Raw genomic sequence first — 17088 nt, 5'->3', positions numbered from 1 at the left:
TCCAATGAACCAAACTCTTTCAAAAGTGTACTTAATACATCACTTCGAAGTCAATATAATAACTTTCATTCTATTTCAAAAATCATAAAAAAAAAAAATCTTTCTGCTCTTTCTATTCATTCTCTGTTTTACGATAACGAGTTAACGTTTTGGTTACCGAGTTCATCGCTAAGATAACTTAGCACTTGTGGGATAAAACTGCAAGTGATTCGAGCCCCTTTACAATAAGTCCACCGCTGACATTGGGTTATAATTGTATCACGGAGGTCGATTGCTCTGGAAACCTGTTGCACTTAAAACGTTGTCTATGGGAAAAAAAATCTACTTCAAGCCGAATGACTCACGTCACGCCTCGATTCAACTTTATAAGTTAATTTTTATTTTCTTTTTTATTTTCAATTTTAAAGTCTATTTAATTCAACCAAATATTCTGACATTGTCTCCTTGAGTTTTTTACCATGCTGATTTGTGTCTCCTCTTCAAGTCGGTAAGCTAAACCTAATTAACGAGTTCAATGAAAAATATACTATGTGGTGGTCCACACACAAACCTATAGTTGGCATCTTATTCCAACCCTTGCACATGGTATAGCCTTAGTGGTGGATCTAGATGACTTTTGACCTCATGACCTAACATCAAGTACCACGGATGGATTTGGTTTGCATATGGCCCCACAGAGTGCATAAAACAGGTGTTGTCCAGGATATTTGGACAAGTAATAAAAATATATAAAAGCTATGGTAACAAAAAATCAACTGTGCATGCTGGTTAAGTGTCTTGGTTTGGTTTGAGCTACGCCAACCAAGTCATCAAATAAACTCGTCGAGTGAGTCAATGTCAAGAAAGTTACAGTTCCGAGTTTTGCAATGGCTCAGCTCGAAGTCTAGTAGACTCAGTGAACTTTTGAGTTGAATCAATGAGATTTAGAACCATGAGCTAGAGTGCTTACTCCCTATTTATTTTATTCAAGGCCATTAATTTGTTGGAAGCTATTGTGGGTATGCCTAATAATAAATAAATAAATGACCTTAGTTGGATGAATCCTAGCCACTAATTAGAGGATTCCTTTTTTACCATACGATGGATAGTTACAAATAATGCAGTTCAAAACCCCAAAAACTCAACTAGATGTCCAATTAGGTCGGCTCAGTTCAAAAACTCGACAGTCTTTTATTAAATTAAATAATTTATAATTTATAATAACAAAAACTGGAATAGTTACTAAATTAAAGAGTGTTAAATAGTTGAAAGAGTTCCAAACTCTCCATGTTCTGTTTTTTATTATTATAAAAATGAAAATAAATAAATAAAACCATGACCAAGCAAGCATCCAGCTTGAGTCACTGAGAGCCAGATCAAGTGGCCGAGTTGGACTCGGCAAATCTTGCCGAGTCAAAGCTGAGCCACACAGAGCTACCCGTGATTTGGCTCAAAGTCTCACCGATTTGAGTCAACTCAGTTGAGTTTTGAGTAGAGTGAGTGAATATTAGAACTATGGAAAGAGTCGTAACTGTGGCTAATGTTGAATATGGGAAAAAAGCATCCAAGAATTGATGTCTACGACCACTAAATAGTGTGGTTTTTTGGAGGGCCCCCAAAAAAAAAAATGCTTGGTAACTTAACTTAGATATCGGCATTTAGCATTGAGTAAGAATATTTCAATTGAAATGGGGAGCAATTCTAGGATAATCAAAAACATTAAATTGGTGGACCAGAATGGGAAGGGGCCTAAGAAAAAATTGCAAGATCAGACTAACCTAACCAACCATCGAGAGCATCTTGGAGATATCTCCGCTACCGTTTTCATGCATATAGAGGGAAATAGGATCCACTGATATGATGGACTACCATGGGAAAGTGTTTCAGATTGCATGATTGAACCATCTTTGATGTCATTTCTAAGAAATAGATCTAAAAATAGGTGACAAAAGAAAGGACACTGGTCCACAATCAACCGGCGAAGCGGTGATCGACTGATCCTTGTGATTTTTCACCATGGCTTGCCCTCAAATGGTGTTAATCAATGGACAGCCTGGGTAGGTAGGCCTCAGGAGTGAGTTCGTAAAACAACTGAATAAATGGATGGACTGATTCAGTTCCTAAATGAAAATGCATAATTCTTATTTTAGGCCGGTTTGATGGAAAACTGACTGCCCACAGATGCATTCCATGATTAAAAAAGCCAAACACAACCCAAACTAATGGGAAAGAATAAAAGAAAGAAAGTGCTTAGCATATAAATTCATCAACCAAAACAACATGGTGTATTCATTACATAACTCTCAATATCTTGGATGGACAACAACATCCATCTCCAAGAGAAACACGCCTTCCTATGCCTTCTAACAAACCCATATCACCCATACAAATCAAAACATTGTCAGGATTTTATACACTAGTCCAAGCCCACCACTCTTAAGTTCATCTAAACAGCTTTTCCTTCAATTTCCAACGCTCCTCCCCTTGTTTCTAGCTAGCCACTGGGCCCTCCTTATGGCCTTCGCTCGCTTCAATTTCTCAATATTCCTCAATCTCACATACATCCTCGTAAGATGATAAAGCTTGTTGGACTGTTGAGCAATCAAACTGGCTGTTGACGGGCTTTCGTTCAGTACAATCTCGTACCCATCTCTGAAGGAGTCCATTCCTTCAGTTAGGAGCTGCCAGAATAGGCCACCCGCAGCAGCACCTCCACTGCGGGCCGATGAATAAATCTTGTAATAGACTGTATTAAACACCTCATCCCTCTGGTAGTTACTGAAACCAGGGTCTTTCGAAGATTTCCCAAACTCCGTGAATAGCAACGGCTTTCTGAGGATGGTCTGTGCATCTGTGATGTGGGTGTCGAGCCAGTTGTTCAAGAAAGAAAGTTGGGATTGATCATTTGAAGTGGATAACCTGCTCATGGAATTAAAAAATAATAATAATAATTAAACATCAGTAAAAAGTAAAATGGTTCCAGTAAGGCTGCATTTGCATTTAAATGCCCGATTAAATTGAATTGTAATAACTAGTCCAATGGTGTAGAAATGAACAACCTTTCTATTCATAGTGCTCAGTAGGCTCCAAATTGCAAAGATATGGAACTTTCAAATACAACTTGAAAGTAAGTTAATTACAATTTGTTTCAATTCAGTCATTTCCTCTGGTTGAACTGACTGTCCGCAATTCAATTCAATTGCTTTGGGCCTTGACAGGAGATCTGTTCTGATGCAATACAGTTTTAGGTTCAAATCACTCACATCTCATCTAAGGTTATTTAGTCTTTAAAAACTGCCCGCCAACCTTTGCATGCATCCAAATGAGTATGTGTACAGAAAAACTATACATGCATACATATGCATACATGTGTGTATGGGCATTCATCAACCTATTTAACACGTGTTGTTGTTCAAATTTTTGGAGAATCCCAAGCCATGTTTGAAATGGTTTTCACATACTAGAAGTTGATCAAGCTGACTCCAGGAAATGGAGTGTGAGGCTGTGAGTTCTGTATGCTTTCATTAAAAGATGTGAGATTTTCTTTCTTTTTATTTAGATTGTTACCATTGGTCTGGGTATGAATGGACCGTCGCAAAATCGATGCCGCTCAACTGATTATTTGAAATGAAATCCGTCCCTACTTGGAAACCTGGATTGAATTGCTTCTTTTGAGGCGATGATTCTCCATAAAATCCTTCCAAACCAGCTTCCAGCAAGTGATTACTGTCTATGGATTTCACATAAGCAGCCATTTCCATAATCCAACCCTATCAAATAAGAAATAACAATAATTTAGCAAGAAATACACAAAATCACTGCCAAAACATAACATTATTGTCAAGAAAGATTGCAAGAAATACGCAAAATCATTGCCGAAACATAACATTATTGTCAAGAAAGAGCTGTTTTACCCTATGTCTTTAAATAAATGTAGAAAAGTTATATATTAAAACTAAACTTTCGAAATGCCAAGGTCAGAATCATCTGGTTCTTCTTAAGCATGACTCCCATAGCACGTTTACAGGGGACCCATGTTAAATATGTGCCACTAAATATCAGCATTTCATCAATACCCTGGTGTTAAGAAGCATTAACCTTCACCTTCTGGAAAACTCCTTGTTTGCCATTTGCATGATTGTACACATGGGAAGGAAAAACGGGGCATGCCACTCAATGGGGGCCCCTCACTAATGAAGGTGTAACTCAATGTTTATCCAACAGGATAAGGCAGGCGAGTGCAGAGAGTGAAAGACAAATCTGCCCTTAAATGCAGTGGATTCCGTCAACTGGCTAATGGGCATTCTTGGAAGGTGAATTTCAAGTGTCAATAGCCTTAATTTTTAGAGATAACAGGGTCTCAGGAATATCGGTGTATTTTCTACCTGTAAGTGGCCATATCTGGAATATTCTTCCAAGATAAACAATAAAATCTTAATGTCAGCAATAGACTATATCGTAGGTATGGGGTGTCGTTGCTGTGACTACACATAATGTATATGATTTTGTCCTTCATGGGTAATTCCTCATTTTACAAAGTCCTAACAGATCCTAATTTTGAAAGTTGATGGCTTCTTTTATCATGATACCTATAAAATTAGTAGTTTGACATGCCCCTAAAGAAAATCAGCCAGGATAATGGCAGTGTATGCAAATAGCCTAATGTTTGGCAAATAATTATGCTGAGGGCTGAGGCAATTCGTGGCAAGGAGAGATCAGAGACATGATGCTAAACATGTGCAGGATCAGGACACTTGTCAGACAGACCTCGATGAAGATAACCCAGCTAGAAGATTCAAGGAAGACCAATCATCAACTGGGCCACACATATAAGTTGAATAGACTGTGGTCACCTTTTTATCTAACTGTCCATTTTTCTCATACATGTATGGCTACTTGGTGGGCAGATCAGGCTGAAGATTTTCACCAGGGCATATTCATGGTGACTCCACCTGATGACTTACCCAAATCTCACACACATGTGCCATGTTGGGGCCAGGGCAAGTTCATTGTGCCCCCACCTGATGAACCGCCCAATATTTTTGGCATATGTACCAACAGTTGCCCTTGCAGTTCTCTTCTGGCATTTGCCTACCCAGGAGAGAAAGAAACAGAACAAAGTAAATGAAACTAACACACATGGCAAAAATTATAAGAATGGAAGAGAGGGTTTATACCTGTATGGTTCTTCCTGATAGATCAGATGTGCATCTGGGTTCATTCATAAGCTCCCATGCAAAGATCGTTGGGTCATCTTTGTAAGCAACTCCCGTCATGCTATTAAATCTTGTAAGAACAGTCTTTTACACATGAAAAAGAAAAAGAACAATGCACTAATCTCAGAAACAATATACTTGAAGAATAATCAATGGAACCCTTCTAATATGGTTTTTTTTTTTTTTTCAAACCCTTCAATATGGTTTGAAAGTCATCAGAGAGAGATAAACAGAACAAAAGCACAGGAAATCCCATTTGTGAAGAAAAATAATCCCGAATCTTAACATGATTCTTATAGTTTCCAAAATCATGAAGAAAAAGGCGATCTTATATTAAAGAACCCAATAAAAAGACCATTCAATAATCAATAAATAAAACATAAAATGCATGGCATTGATATGATCCCTTAAAGAAAGTGTTACTAATGTTACCACTAAACTAACTGACAAATATAAAAATGAAGTAATACTCCACCCCCTAAAACTGCTGGCACAGTTGTATTCAAACCTTAGTGTCGTACAATACTACAGGGTATGGCACATGCAAGGCACCTGGAAAGAGCAGGGAGAGAGAGAAGGGGGGAGAAATCAGAGGGAAAGGTGCAGCTACACGCAGAAAGGGGGGGGGAGGGGGACCCCAAGTAATTTCGAAGGTCACCAACACATACCCACTTTTTTCTAGTTTAAGGGCCCACTCGAGGTTTTAGATCTGCCTCTTTTTTGTTGACGTCCTAACATGAGCCAACACAACAGATGTATGGAGTAGATGTCACACAGTCGTCATAGTGGGCTCCATAGAGCCTTTGTCACACAGGCTCCTTAATGATATGCTTAGTGTTGGCTACATGCAAAGAGGAGAAGAGGTGGGTCCAAGCTACTTGCACAAAGAAACTACAATCATGAAACTGGCCAGACATTTTTTGCAGGTAAAATCTAAGCCATTGATGACTTCCGGCAGGTAAAATCCCAACCAAACATTAGACAACCACAACATTTTCATGTTCCCAAAATACCGTAGCTTTTGGTTAAAATGTCTTTCCATCTCCTTTATATATTCAATGTCTAGCTCCTAAGAAATCTAATTGCAGGGGTAAAATTATCCCCCACTACTCAAGTTTGTATATATTATAGATTGTTAAAAGTACAGATAAAAACGCATTATGGCTAAATTATCCCCATGGGTTGTAATATCGATTTTAGGCGTAGAAATACCAGTCTCCAAATAAAGACAGAAATAGAAGATGGGAACTAAAAGTATCAAACAAGGAACCCAAGGAAACCCCAAATACATAAGAGAATTGATATCAACACTCACCATGATTGACTTGTTTACACCCACTTTCTATTTTGGGCATACAATTTTAGTTCCCAATATATAAAATATGTGTAAGCAAATTAATCAGGTTGGGTGTAATCAGTGGCTCTCAATAGAAAATTTATCAAGTAAATATAACCATAATAACACAATTGAAATAAAAAATGAGAGGAAGACTCAAATAGCACACATTTCTTCTTTATTGATGAAGTGCAAACCAATTACTAGAATAAGTCTATATGGAGTGTAGGTACCAAAAAAAGGGGGGGAATAAAAATCATATCCCTAAGAAAATAATAGAAGAGAATTTTATTACTCACCTTAACATGATTTTTGTAGTATCCCTTAATAACAGAATTGCTGAAGAAATCATCATCGGATGTCAAATACTGGCCCTGATTTCTAGCCCATTGAACATACTGCTTCTTTCCACCAAAGTTTTCATAGTTATTCACCAAGCTCAATATCAGCTTAATCCCATGTCTCTTTGCCTCAGATATTACAAAATCCAATCCCTTTAATAAACCAGAAAAAAAAAAAAAAAAACTCAGCAAGCAAAAATCAAGACATTACATAAAAGAAAGGAAATTGATATCATACCCATATTGACTGATAAATGCATGCTTCTTTCTCTATGTATGGTATGATAAATACTACAAGTTTTCACTATTGTAATACCAGAAGGAGAAAAATGTGGGTGTGAACACTCAATACTGGCTGCCCAAAGAAACTGTGGAATGATATTTACACCTTTTATTTTTAATGATAGCCCCTTTTGTACGTATGTTATCAGATACTAGTCCCATTCTAAATCCCAAAAGTAGAAAGAAAGTTCATGCATCAATAGGAGAGGGTGTAAATATCAGTTCCCACAAAATGGTTGAAAGAGAAAGGGAGCTTCTATTCACACCCTTCTTATTAGCATATACACCCCTAATTTCTTTCAACTCTGCTGTAATGCAACAATACAAGCAAAGCAGAAAGAGAAAAGGGCATGTCTCTCTATCAGCTCTCCTGAAGAAAAGATGAAATGGGCTATTTTCAGATAACCAGACCTTGAACATCTGCTCATTGTAGGAGCCTGGAGAGTACTGCAAAGCTCCAGATCCACCATCACTGAAAGCCCATGTTCTTGCCACTGTGAGACCATGGCTAGAGGCTTCCTGAAATGCAGCTGAGACCTTGCTTCTCTGAGATGGGTCTGACCCAATATACATCAACCAGTAAGCATTGAACCCATTTGCAAAGAAGGGGCTCCCATTTAATACAAAATGTGAGCCTCTTGTCCTCATGAAACCATCTGCATGGACTGGGAGAAGAAGCTGTTGTTGGAAGAAAAGGAGAACGAAAACCAGACTGAGATGCTTCATTTCAGAAGCCATATTTGGTTATTGAGAAAGAATGCAGAGAGGAGGGGCCTCTAAATAAAGAAAGAAGGCTTGTGGGGGGTTGTTTTTATAAAGATTTTCTACATTTATTCCATGTGAAAACAAGAGTCGTTTTTATGAAAAAGTCTGCAATTGGGAGAGGAAGTTTGTTTATTCTCCTCTTCCCAAGGATATGAGTTTAGGCCAGTTTGTTTCAAAGGGTAAATTTGTAAATGCACTGAGATGGATAATAACTGCTCACCGTGAAAATTTCGAGCATTCGGCGGTTTCGACGTGACGGTTTCATTAGACGAATGAAAATTTGTGGGGCCCACCGTGATATATTTGTGCCGTCCAGCTATTTTAGCAGCTCATTACGGGGCATAAGCCCAAAAATGAGACAAATCCGAAGCTTAGGTGTATCACACGTAACAGTGGATGAGAATTGAACACCTATGGTGTTGATTTATTTATTTTTACTGGTTCATTTATGCCTTCCTGACCCTGTTTTTTTAAACAAGATGGACAACAGATGCATATCACTGTGGGCCTGCACAAATTTTTCGGTTTTAACGGTGGATATCATTATCCTCTCATTTAGCTTACTATCTAAATTATTTTTTGCTTATATCTAAAATGAGCTGCTAAAACCGACGAATAACATATATCAAACACATATATGATGGTGGGATTTATAGATTTTGCATACTCACTAGGTGGTATGCAATCTCGTTTTCAAAGCACTTTTAATGCTGATTTCCATCTGTCACTGAGGGCCGTTTGGGTAGAAGTGTATACCATATTTTGTGCAAATAATAGTAAATAATAATAAAATGAGCTTGTAGAATGGATGGATGGCATGAATATAATATATTTATCATAGTGTACCTCACATATTTTTGTGCATGTACAAATATATGAAATTCAATTAAAATTATCACAATTTTCAAGATAATAATTTCTAAAAAAACAAATGATTGAAAAAGATAGTAATTATCCATTTACTTTACATTTACATGTAATTAGAAAAATCAAATAGAGTTGAATGTTACTAGAGAATTATATGACTTCATCAACAAGTTGGATCGCAAATAATCATAGTTGTGGGCCCTAGAAACTTTTTAATGGTGGGTGTCATTTGTCCTCATTGTTTCCTATGATGTGGTCTGCTTTGAGCTTTGGATCCACTTCATTTGTGGGCTCATTCCCTACAATAAGTTGATCAGGTGGATGGATGGTGTGGATAAAACACATACATAATAGTTGGCACAATGACCAATTAAGTTCGTAGAGTGGGAAGCTATTCAGAGCCCACCGTGATGTTTGTTAGAAATACAAGCTGTCCATCCATGTTTTTCAGCTCATGTTTGGACATGAGCCCTAAACTGAGGCAAATCTAATACTCATGTTGGCTACATGATTGGAAAGTGAGGATTGGAGGCCCACAATTAAAACATTCATGGGCAACAGAGATTCTTGATAGGGCTAATATTTTTGTCTTTTCAATTCATCCCCGTGTGAGTGAACTTATGAATGTTTTCCATGGCATATAACATCACAGAGGACCCAGTAAGATTTGAATGATAAGCATTTTTCTCCATTATTTTTTATCATGTGGCCCATTCGAATTTTTGATTTGCCTCATTTTTTTTTCATGTCCTAACATGAGCTGGAAAAATGGATAAACAATATAGATGTCACAAACATAACAATGAATCTCACCCAACTTCTTTGGTCGCAGGCAATCAACATCTAAATTAGACATGGCCGTACTTTAAGGTTTTTAAAAAAATAAAAATAAAAATAATTCATAATGCTTAAAAGTGTTAAATCTTTATTTTGTTTGCACCTAGACACCTTTTTCAAGTTTCTTGAGGCAAACAATGGTTTGCATCGATCCTTGTAATTGTAAAGGTTATGGGCTTTCTTTTCTATGCATTTACTTTCTTTTATTAGTACTTTCCAACTAAATCTTTTTTTACCACTACACTTCAACGATTTTTCATGTTTTCGATTATTCTTTGGAAATCTTTCATGTTTTTTTACTACTCTCTCTGATAGAAACTTCTATCATCAGAAAAAATGAGTTTTAAGCTTGTTTGGGAAGAAACTGAGAAAGAAAAAATATTGCAAAATCCTACTATTAGAAGATGGGTTATTTTTCTTATATATATATATATATATATATATATATATATATATATATATATATATATATGCTAGATTTTGGCCTAATTTTATAAGGTCAAATGGTATCCAAATGAAATAATTCTAATCACATTTAAAAACTCATCATATTATCATTCTAACAAGTCAAAGATTACCTCGATCTGACCAGTAATGAGGTACTTAGGATTGTTTTTATGGGATCAAGAGATGCTGAAAATAAATGCAAACATCATCATAAACTTTAAGTCTAGTTTTAAAAGGCAAATGGTGTCTGAAAATGAGCTGATTCTAATCATATTTGAAAGCTAGCCGAATTATCTTTCAAACGAGTCTAAGATTGCCTTGATTTGATCTATTTACGAGGGGGTTATGACCGTCATTATGTGATAACATGGTACTAAAAATGAGACCAAATGGTTTGTAAACATCATCATAGACTTTGGGCTCACTTTTGAAAGGTGAAATGACGTCAAAATGAAAGGATTTTAGTCTTATTTGAAAGGTCATCAAATTATTTTTCCAACAAGACCAAGATCACCTTAATCTGACATTTCATGAGGGAGATATGAGGATCACATGATGCTGGAAATGTGAACACAAACAATTGCGTTCGCTCTCGTTACACTATTGCGTCTGCTTTTGTTACACTTTCACATTCTCTTTTGTTACACTATCGCGTTCACTTTCGGTACATTCTTGCATTCACTTTCATTACATTGATATATTATCTTTTGATATATTATCCTATTCGCTCTCGTTTCCAGCATCACGTGATTTCAAAAAAATGATGATAACTCTCTCGTTAAAGGTTGGGAATCTTAAGATGGTTGGAAAGAGAATTCAATATCCTTCAAATGAGAATGTAATCATTTAATTTGGATACCATTTGGCATTTTTAAAAGTATGTCTAACGTCTATAATGATGTTTGTTGATTATTTGATCTCGTTTCTTACATCGCGCGATTCTATGAAAATGGATAACTCCATTATAAATTGGATTGGGACGATCTAAGGCTCATTGGAAAGATAATTTAACTAGCTTTCAAATGAAACTGTAATAATCTTATTTGGACATCGTTTAATATTTTAAAACATGACCCAAAGTTCACTTTGCAAACATTTAGTGAGATAGACTTTAGGCCAAATTTTAAATGGTCAAATGATGTCCAAATGAAATGATTCCAATATCATTTGAAAGCTAGTTAAATTATATTTCCAATGAGTTTAAGATCACATCGATTTGACCTATGACGAGAGAGTAATAACTGTTTTCATGAGATTATATGATGTTGGAAATGAACATGATATTGTAACGAAAGTAAACATGACAATGTGATGAAAGCAAGCGTGATAGTGTAATGATATCGAACGTAACAATTCATGTTCGTATTTCCAGCATCATGCTAGCCCATGAAAATGGTCATAACTCCATCGTTACATGCGAGATTAGGGTGATCATGAGCTCGTTATAAAGATAATTTAATGACTTTTCAAATGGGATTAGAATCATCTCATTTGAAAACCATTTAACCTTTCAAAAGTACTCTCAAATTTCATGATGGCATTTGCAAAGTACTTATCTCATTTTCAGCATTATAAGATCTCATAAAAATTATCATAAGTCCCTCATTGCAAGTTGGATCAAGGTAATTTTGAGCTTATTGGAAAGGTAATTTGATTAGCTTTTAAATAAGACTGGAATTATCTCATTCAAATACTATTTAACTTTTTAAAATTAGACTAAAGTTCATGTTAGCATTTACATTCATTTTTAGCATTGCACGCTCTCACAAAACAATCATAACTCCCTTGTTACAAGTTAAATCAAATTGATCCTAGGCTTGTTGAAAAGATAATTTGATGAGCTTTCAAATGGGACTAAAATCATCTCATTTGAACACTGTCTAACCTTTCAAAATTGAGTCCAATTCTAACATGCGAACAATTTTTTAAAGAGAGAAGACAAACCCATCTTCTAAAGGTGGTTCTTCTAAAATATTTTCCCCCCTCTCATTACCTTCTCAAATAAGCTTAGAACTTTTTTTTTTTTTAAAGTAAAAGTTTCTAAGTGAGCAGTTAAAAAATACAAAATTTACCAGAAAATAACATTTAAAAGGTTAAAGAGTAGTGATAAAAGAAAACTAATGTCTATAAAACAAGGTCTAAAGTGTTGTTTTGCACCATAAATGGGGGTTAGGGATTTGACGGGATTTCAAATCCCCAAGTATGTTTGCAACTGTAAAGTAATTGGGGTTTCATATCTAGAGGATTACATCTAAAATCCTTCCAAGAGTTGTATATGACCCACTAATGATATCTCAAAACAATTAGATTATCAATTACATCACTATAATTACTTTAATATGATCATAGGTGCCATCCAAAAACTGTTAATGTAAATCAATGGCTAAAAATTGTTGGTTGGTCACTCGGATGTGATATTATGCTTGTGGCCCATTTGAGACTAGGAATTTCATCATCTTCAAGTAAAATATATATTTCGATAAGCTTATTACAACAATTGTGTCAAACATTACATACATTTACTAATTAGATATGTTAAAGTTGATTTAATAATTAAATTCAAACTCCTATAAATATACAATGCATAGTTACTTTTGAATTCCAGGGAATTTTGAATCCATGGTACCAAACGCGATCGGAAGATTTCAAATTTAGTGGTTCCAAATCTATGCTCCCAAACATGCCTAAGGGTAGCTTTCTTTACAAATGTAGGGTAGTTTTGTCTCAAGAAACTTTAAAAAAGTGTCGGTAGCATGAAAAACTGAAGCTTTAAAAAGTGAGGTTATCCAGGAACTCTCACGGTGCCCAGGGGGCATGTAAGTTTAAAAAAAAAATAATAATAATAAAGAAAAGAAAAGAAAAGAAGAAGGAGAGAGACAAAAAAGAAAGCCATTAAAACAGACGGTAGTTTCGATACCAGGAAAGTGCATCTCTTTATACTCATGCGCACAACCGTCGTAAACATGGTAATGTGTGCCTCAAGAAAAGCTGTCCAAGTTATATAGCCCCACTTTAGATGGGACATAACAAAAAATAATAATTATAAGGGGATGATCCTAGCTGGACGATAAGTACAAATTTAATGAACGGTTGATATGAGAAAAAGATACCAAATTCAACAACTAAGGGATTGAACGCAGATTTCCTGTAAAAGCCTTTAGCAGGAAGTTCCAGCGCAGGGATGTAAGGTGGGGCCACAGTGATGTTTGTGAGAAATCCATCCCGTTCATCCGCTTTGAGAGATTATTTTAGGACATGCCGCAGAAAAAAGAAGGGATACAAAACCCAAGTGGTACGTATGAAAGGAAAACTGGGGAAAGAATGTCATACCAGTTGAACCTTTTTGGGCTCAACTTTGATGTTTATGTTCCATCCAAACCGCTTATAATGCCATTCCTAGTGAGATGAAGTGAAAACATGAAAAAGTCAGTCTCATACAAAACTTATGTAACTATAAAAATGTTTTAACAATGCTCACTGAATTCCTACTGTATCCTCTTATGCGGCCCACTTGAATATTGGATTCACCTCAATTTCGGTCATATATCATAAAATGATATCTCAGAGCGGATAGACGGATGAATATCTCGCGAACATAACGGTGGACTCCAACTAGCATAACGAAAGCCTTTCGCAGGAAACCGTGTCCCAAGAGGTCGGGAGTTTGGATGCACGAGGCACGCACCAACATGTACGTATACCGCTGCGGAGTGCATGCGTATGCTCAACGCTGTCATTCTATCCCATTTTTAAAAATTATTTATTTATTTATTTATTATTATTATTATTATTTTTTTAAGGGATCGTTTTTCATTTGGAAAAAAAATAAAAAAATTAGGTACTTGGTTGAGCACCACCACCCAACTAGACCATAACATTTATCTCCACCAACATGCTTACATGTAGATATCTGATCCGTGAAAAAGGTAGGCCTCATCATAAAGATCACCTTAAGTAGAAATGAAGCTGATACAGTCCTTAGGTTGCCACACCATCAAATCAATGAACCGTAGGCTATCTGGTCCAATGTACAAGTCTGGGCCACCTGATGAGTGTAGAAGCCTGGTTATTGCTCTGGTTAATCTCCATGAGCTGTATCTTTTAATCTCTGAGGTGGTCGACACATCGGGGAAAGAAAGCTGGGTACGATAAGCTTACAGTGCTGAGGGCACCATTTCCTATTCGCTGGTTATACGTGGACCCTGCTCGAACGCGGTTATGGTGGATCCGGCTAACCACAGATATCAGTAGTTCCGTGACTGTCGGGCATACTTTGATATATATGTTTTATACCCACACCGTCCATCCGTTTTGCCAGTTTATTTTAGAGCGTTATAAGAATAAAATAAAATAAATCAGATAGATATCGCAGGTGGACCACACTATAGAAAAAAAAAAAATGCTGATTGAGGCCACCATTAAAAAATTCTTGGGGTCACAACAATTTTTAATCAAGCTCATATCTGTGTTTTGCCTTCATCTAGGCCTTTGCGGCCTTATCCACAAATTAGATGGAAAATAAACATTAGGGTGGGCCCTACAAAGTTTTTAACTGTGGGCATTCAATCACAGCTGTTTCCTGTGATGTGGTTTACCTTAGAAATAGTTAACGGATCTTGGTGGTTCTCCGGATCCACCGTACTCACCTTAAGTGCCACGTGGAAAACTCTCGTACAACCCACGTGGTGTTGCGATGCCCTGATATAGGCACTTTTTCTTTGGTTGATCACCTAATCAAAGAAAAATGTTCTGTCTCACCGGTAGAATCGGAAGATAGTGGAACCCTTTATATCCACAGTACACGTGGCAGTATAAAATAGATGAGGACCTTTTATTTAGTGGGATCTTTTATATTTGGACCATGATCTAAAAATCAGACTCATCAAACCATCCTATCGATCACATTTTTAAAAATTTTCCCGCAAAGAAAATAGACCACTGTCCATTTTGTTTTCTGCCGTTCACTTTGAAAGCCAGTGTTTCCAGCCGTTCATTTTAGTAGGGTAGCTCCATGGACAGTTCTCGAAGGAAAAATCTGCAGACCACGTTTGTTGTGGAGATACGGCAGAAGTAGGAAAGAGGCAAATACACGTGGTACCCATGTGATTGCGAAGCACCTTATTAAAGAAATGTTGGGTGGGTTGCATGTGAGATACTTTCCATCGCCTTATTAGTGGCCGGCGATTGCTCGCCACATGTTCGGCTCATGTTGATTGGGCCCACTCCAATCTTTACCTACAGATTGGAGACTTTTACGTAATAATCCATGGAGTACATACCATAAGTTACTGCGTTATGTGGACAACAGTCCACAGGGCGAGATGGTCTAGCTCTATCTTACGGTGGGGCCAACCTCAGATACAAACATGAATGGTGGGCCCCACCGGCTATCATCCTTGGATCAAGATTAGCCAGCTGGTATTCTGATATGGACTGTTTAACCCTTTCATCCAGTGTAGGACGGTCCTTTGTAGATTTTTGGTCTGAGTAGAGAGGTGAGACATGGAGTGAAATGACTGCAGGTATGCATACAGTAAATGCTGATGCATAAATCAGGCTCACCCTCACCGGGCTTTAAGGACGAGGACCCTTCGATATTAAAATCATGCTAAGAATCTGTGTCCAAGTAGTAAATGCTGATGCATAAATTTAATAAATGCTGATGCATAAATCAGGCTCACCCTCACCGGGCTTAAGGACGAGGACCCTTCGATATTAAAATCATGCTAAGAATCTGTGTCCAAGTAGTGTAAACGGTTTCAGGTGAGAGATTTTGCATACCTATCTCACTGGATAAGGTGTTTATTTATACCGTTAGGTAGAATGTGGGAGTTCATTAATTTCAGCACAATCTCAACAATTGGATGAGAACCGAATATGTGGTGATGTTGTCAGTTATCCCATGATCAGGGTAGAGTAGTTAATGTTATCGGGTGTTATTGGAATGAACTCAACTTTATTAACAGAACTCAACTGGTTAACTAAAGATGAGCCGAACAAGGCTTTCTTAAATCGAGCCCGGGCTATGCCGAGTCGACTAAGGGCTGCCTATGCTGAAGTTGACAGAGCATGATTTGTCCACTTTCTTGAAGAAAGTTTGGACTGATCCATCCCAACCTATATCATTCTGTACCATGACTTGGACCTATTTTACTCGTTAGTTCCTCTTTGGTGAAGTATCTCCATAATGACCGTTTGTCTGACTGAGCCAACGTAGAAGATAGTTTGGTTGAGCCCTGTCCATAATCATAGTTAGGCCGACCTGACCTTAAAGGTGGTTGTATCATATTTTCCGGTAACAGTAGATATAATATCAGACTCTGGATGAATATTTCATGGACCAGAATCGCCTACACACCACTTGTTGTACTCAGCACCGAAAAGCTGTGGGCCCACAGCAATTTGCCACGTCAAAACACCACATAGGTCGGTGGTGTGTGTCGCAAATCACGCAATCTGCGTCTTTATTGCAACCGTACATACAAAAGATCAATTCCGATGGATTATTACAATGGAAACAATGTAAAATTTCTACTGAAACGTTTTTGTTCACTCAGTGTAGTCTGCATGAGTTTTGGATCATGTTGATTTTTGTATCGTCACTTCATTCTGATGATTTGCACCTTATTAACGGCTTTGATGAAAATCACACACCACGGTGGCCCCCACACACAAAACCTATCTTGGCATTCCATTCTTACTGTTGCCTGTGGTGTGGCGTACATGAGTTTTATATCTATCTGATCTTCCATTTTATAAACTAAAGTCGAGGTTAAAACCTGATGGACGGAGTGGATTTTACATGATCAAAATGATGAAGCCCACAGATCATGTATATTTCACGCAAACAGGTGGTGCAGAGGAATCGGGTCCCTCTATAAAATAAAAGACAAGCGCCCATGGCATGTCTGGTCGTACCGTGACAGCTTTGTATAAGAAGCGCAATCATCGGAGAAGAGATAAATGCGGAAACAGTGAAACTGTCGTAATGCGGAAGCAGATCGCGTCCTGCTCCCGC

General features: G+C 37.2%; 1 protein-coding gene across 1 annotated transcript; it reads right to left on the bottom strand.

Moving 5' to 3' along the window:
* Positions 1–2212: 2212 nt before the first annotated feature.
* On the bottom strand, positions 2213–8006 carry LOC131234714 (mannan endo-1,4-beta-mannosidase 7-like). The gene is made up of 5 exons (XM_058231650.1): positions 7566–8006; positions 6831–7025; positions 5157–5279; positions 3547–3749; positions 2213–2898 (listed from the first exon to the last, which is right to left on the bottom strand). The coding sequence occupies exons 1-5, from the start codon at positions 7890–7892 to the stop codon at positions 2442–2444; spliced, it is 1305 nt and encodes a 434-aa protein (XP_058087633.1). The 5' UTR covers positions 7893–8006; the 3' UTR covers positions 2213–2441.
* Between the last annotated feature and the right edge of the window lie 9082 nt (positions 8007–17088).

Source organism: Magnolia sinica, chromosome 19 (genome assembly GCF_029962835.1).
Source record: "Magnolia sinica isolate HGM2019 chromosome 19, MsV1, whole genome shotgun sequence".
NCBI classification, from domain to species: domain Eukaryota; kingdom Viridiplantae; phylum Streptophyta; class Magnoliopsida; order Magnoliales; family Magnoliaceae; genus Magnolia; species Magnolia sinica.
This window is presented reverse-complemented; position numbering and strand designations above follow the sequence as displayed.

Bases quoted from the DNA above. Each gene is read 5' to 3' on its own strand.
- LOC131234714 (XM_058231650.1), bottom strand. From the start codon at position 7,892: ATGGCTTCTGAAATGAAGCATCTCAGTCTGGTTTTCGTTCTCCTTTTC. The intron at 7,026-7,565 runs GTCTGGTTATCT...GGTTTATTAAAG, and splicing joins ACAATGAGCAGATGTTCAAG to GGATTGGATTTTGTAATATC. The intron at 3,750-5,156 runs GTATAAACCCTC...CTTATTTGATAG, and splicing joins TATCAGGAAGAACCATACAG to GGTTGGATTATGGAAATGGC.